Source organism: Pistacia vera, unplaced genomic scaffold (assembly GCF_008641045.1).
Source record: "Pistacia vera cultivar Batoury unplaced genomic scaffold, PisVer_v2 Contig150, whole genome shotgun sequence".
In the NCBI taxonomy this organism is placed as follows: Eukaryota; Viridiplantae; Streptophyta; class Magnoliopsida; order Sapindales; family Anacardiaceae; genus Pistacia; species Pistacia vera.
In genome coordinates, this window is record NW_022195577.1 from 203773 (window position 1) to 208389 (window position 4617).

The following is a 4617-nucleotide window of genomic DNA, read 5'->3' on the forward strand; positions in this document are numbered from 1 at the left end:
TTAGAAGTGCCCCTGCTTAATGAGGTCCTCAATTGCTTGCTTGAGGGCCCAACACTCATCGGTGTGGTGCCCATTATCCCGATGATACCGACATTATTTTTTATTGTTTCTGGCTGAAAGGGGATTTTTCATGGGCTCGGATTCCTCGAGCAAGCTGGCCTCCTCTGATTTATCCAGAATAGCCAATACTGAGGCATTCAGAGGAGTGAATTGACTCTTGTCGCAATCGCGATGAGGAACTAGGGCATATGATTTCTTGGGCTCATACCGCTGCTTCTTTCCTCTTCGCTGATCGTCATTAGCCCATCGGCGATCAACCCTCCTATTCCCCCCCCCCCCCCCCCCCCCCCCCCCCCCCCCCCCCCCCCCCCCCCCCCCCCCGCCCGGTCAAGAGCACTGCCCAAAGGGCCGTGGTCGCGGTGGTTAAGCGCAGCCATGGAGTTTTCAGTGCAGAGGTACTTTTCAGTAAGGTTGTAGAAGCGAGTGAGGGAAACATCATCCTTAGATTGCAGTTCCTTCCACAAGTCTGTATGCAGGCAAACTCCTGCAATGATGGGAGTCTATACAGACTCTTCGGGAGTGTGAGCCACTTTGTCGAGCTCTCTGTGGAATCCTTCTATATAAGCTCAGAGGGATTCATCACTCTCTTGCCTTATGTTGCTCAGGTAGCTTAGAGGCATCGATAACTTCCTGTTCGCCTGGAAGTACCTTAGGAATGTCGAGCTCATTTGAGGCCACGAGCTGACCGATCCTGCTGGGAGCGACTTAAACCATCACTTGTTATGGGAGGTAAGGGTCACCGCCAAGCAACGACATTTTGTTAATTCAGAGACTTGGTGGAGTTCCATGAGGTCGTTGAACTCGTACAAATGATCCTGCGGATCAGAGTTCCCATCAAATGCTCGCATGTCGGGCATTTTAAATCTCAATGGTAGGGGGGCAGCTAACACTGTCGGAGAAAAGGGAGACGCCTCTGCGACCTATCTTTGCTCATTTTGTTGAGCCTTAAGCTGATCCAGAGCTCGTTGTAGCTCCTCAATTTAAGGCAGCGGAGCTGCCTGGGGATCACTTTCCACAATGCAGGTTCGACCCTCGCGGTTGCGGCTAAGGAAAGACCGCAAATCGGACTCTTTCTCACTTCGGTCGGAAGCTTCGGCCAATCTTGGCACACACTGGCTAGAGCCGTGTGACTGCATCAAGTTGTTTAGGGAACCTTCCTAACGTTCGCGATTGTACAAACCGACCCACGGACAGTGGGAATCCCCTACACGACGACGATCGAAGTTGTCCTTTTGGCAATATTGGGAATCTCCTCGCCTTGCACTTTTGTGGGAGTGCTCATGCGACGTGGCGTGGGATGGCTCATGCTGCGACATATTGCCGAGTCATAATGCCACGGGTAATCTACCCGGGGCGCGATCAGTGTTCGCTATCGGAGCCCTTAGGTCCGCTATGCGCCACTTGCTTTCCCTTTCTCTGATGCACTGCAGTGTGCACGATATGGGCTTCCGCCCTTTTCCGCACTTTCACGCGACCTACAGGTGTTTTCAGCAGTGGAACCGCCTCATTGGATTCAGGTGGCATGACCCAACTCAGCCAGTCTAACCTTTGGCTGACTGTTTGGAGAGTATTATTGAACCTCTCTAAGTAACTCATGACAGTCGGATCAAGCCGCGAGCTTGAAGGGATATCCCCTATGATGTTCTGCCAGATTGGCGGCACTTCGGGAGAAGTGTCCTCTTCCTGGGGCATCTCTTCATTGTCATAATTGGTTCGCTCAGATTCAAAATCGCGAGCCATTTGCTGTTGTGGGACCGATTATTCAGAGATTTTTTCTGATGAAGAGCAGGTATTAAATCAGACCCTCCTTCTAGCGTCGAACTGTTGATGCTTGATTTTGACACCAATTATTCACACGTGAGAAATGCTAAGCGGACTTAGAAGTCACATGTGATATGGAAATATTTGGTTAAATAAAAGGTGGGAAGCCATGTTTAAGGTGGTTTAGATGCTCTAAAGCGAATCCTACGTCCACTTATATTGTATTAATGAATAAGACCAGGTCGCATTAAGCGAACTGTGTTATAGCTTAGAGAATACAAGGGAGAGAGAGTAAACTATTCTAGAGTGAGATTAGGTAAAATAATCATCCCGCAAATGAGAGGGAAGCCCTCTATTTAGAGTGAGATAAACCAAGGTCATGATTACTGATTCTGCAAGTGAGGTGGATACCGTGCAAATCCTTCTCTACATCCCATTGCTCACCTGCTTGAGTGATTTCCTCAACTTATGCAGGGATTGGACACGTGGACAATATCCAACCATTCGCTAGCCTGACGCTCACCCACTGCACTAACAGGAGCATGTCACTTACATCATTATGCACCGTAGGTGCGCGTGAATGGTCGCAGAACTTTTCCAAGTTCTGACTATCCCATGCTGACAAGACGCCTTACTTTTTCAAGCATAATAGAAATGATAAAATAACAATAATAATAATAATTTAGAACTCGTATATAAACCTTGAGTCATCGTTTGAACATACTGCCAAATTGTCATAAATCCAGATAACTTCCTAGCAATTTCCTATAGGACTTTGTAAAGGGAAAATTTTTCTCATGACTTTTGAAAGCATAACGTTGACTGAATTTAATAAGGGGAAGACTTCTGAAACCCCATTTCTGGTTTTTTTCATTCTGCTTCCGATTTTGTAACCAATCTCTCTCAAACTCAGGCTCACGTTTTCTTCATCTTGATCCGCTAATTGGCCGTGCACAGGTGAACTCCTCTGCTTCTTAATTTTGCTTTGTCTAGCATGCAATTTTCTTTCACTTGTTCTGTTCCTTACGTTCTTAAAATGCTTCATGCTCCATAGTTGGATTAATGAAGTTAAAAGAATTTCTGGGTTTGGGGACAGGTGAGATGGTTTCATGTTTAAAAGTATGCAAGTATCAGAAAAACACCGATCGAAAACAAAGAAAAGCATTGATGTTGGAGAATGGAAAACTTTTACTTGAAAAGTTGATTGTCACTTGTAATGGAAAATCTAATCCAATCCGTGGCTTCTCCATTGAAGAGCTCAAGACGGCAACAAACAACTACGCACAGAAAAATATAATATCTATTGGCGGTGGTTATACATTGTTTAGGGGATTTCTGCAGAACCGTCAAGTTTCCATTATGAAGTTCCGTGTAAGGGGGCCATCTAAACACTGCTTATGGTTAAATAATGTTGTATTCACATCACAAATGAGACACAAAAATATTTTGAAGTTGATTGGATGTTGCTTAGAGACTCAATTACCCATCCTGGTTTTTGATGATGTCAAGTATGGGACTTCTCCCTTTTTTGAGCCTTTGCTATTAAGACATAGGATAAAGATTGCAATGGAGATAGCCAATGCAGTGACATATCTTCACATCGGATTCTCCAGGCCTATTGTGTTTAGGGATATCAATTCATCGCACATCTTATTTGATGAAGACTATGTTCCCAAACTCTTTAATTTTTCACTATCTGAGTTTATCCCAGAAGGTGAAACTCATGTAAGAGGTATCGTTGTAGGAACATCAGCACATCTAGCACCTGAGTATTTATATACAGGTGATTTCAATGAGAAGTGCGATGTTTACAATTATGGTGTATTGCTACTTGAGCTTTTGACTGGTAAGAGACTCCATGATATTCTTGCCCATTTTGAGTTTTGCAGTGTGCATTCTGTGAAGGATAGGTTGCAGGAATATATTGACAATAATAGGTTCAATGAGATAGCAAATTGTAAATTTGCTGGAGATGGTTTATGCCATGGAAATGAACAACATCTGCAAGCTTTTCTAGAACTGGCCTTCACATGTCTCTCTGATTCAGAGGAAGATAGGCCAAACATGATTGATGTGGCAAAACAACTGAGGCAAATGCATCAATCCAGTTAATTATCAGATTTTTCTTAATTTCATGTCATGTAATTTAGGGGGGGTGGTGCCTTTCCCTGTTTATGAATCATTTCCTTTTATGTTATGTAATGTATGAATCTTACTATTTCATGTCTTAAATTTTTCTCATAGAATTAAACAGTTGCAATCGTTTACTTTAATGTATAGATTATGCCTCTCATCTTTTACTTGTTTTCTTAAATTATGAAGAAAAGGTATTCAATGGAAAACTTAATTTTTTTTTTAATTAAATTCATTGCAACCAAGTAGATTCAGTAATGAAACAAGTGGTCAACTTGTATTTTAATTCTCACCCCATGTGGGTCATTGCCTTAAATTCAACAGCTAAGATGTGAAACTCTCTCTCTATTCATTTCTAAATTATTTATAAAATCATAACAATCTCTCTCTCTCTTTTCTCTCTTTCTTCTTCATAATTTCATCATCTCCAAATGAAGAATCAAGTTCCAGATTTCTGTGTTTTCATTCTTTGTGTTCTTTCCGGAACAGTTTTAGCCAAAGTGGACCATTTTTACAAAGCCTGCAGTGTGCGCGAAACTTGTGGCGATGGACAAACGATAACCTTCCCATTTTATATCCGGGAAAAACAACAACCCTTCTGTGGCTATCCTGGATTTGAAATCTCCTGCAATAGCAACGGAAACCCAGTTCTGAACTTAAACA

At 42.9% G+C, this 4617-nt stretch overlaps 1 protein-coding gene across 1 annotated transcript; it reads left to right on the plus strand.

Annotated features, from left to right (window-relative positions):
* The first annotated feature begins 2703 nt into the window (after positions 1–2703).
* Positions 2704–3970, plus strand: LOC116124199 (non-functional pseudokinase ZED1-like). The gene is made up of 2 exons (XM_031409904.1): positions 2704–2778; positions 2876–3970. Exon 2 carries the CDS (start codon positions 2884–2886, stop codon positions 3931–3933), a length of 1050 nt encoding a protein of 349 aa, XP_031265764.1. The 5' UTR covers positions 2704–2778; positions 2876–2883; the 3' UTR covers positions 3934–3970.
* The last annotated feature ends 647 nt before the right edge of the window (positions 3971–4617 follow it).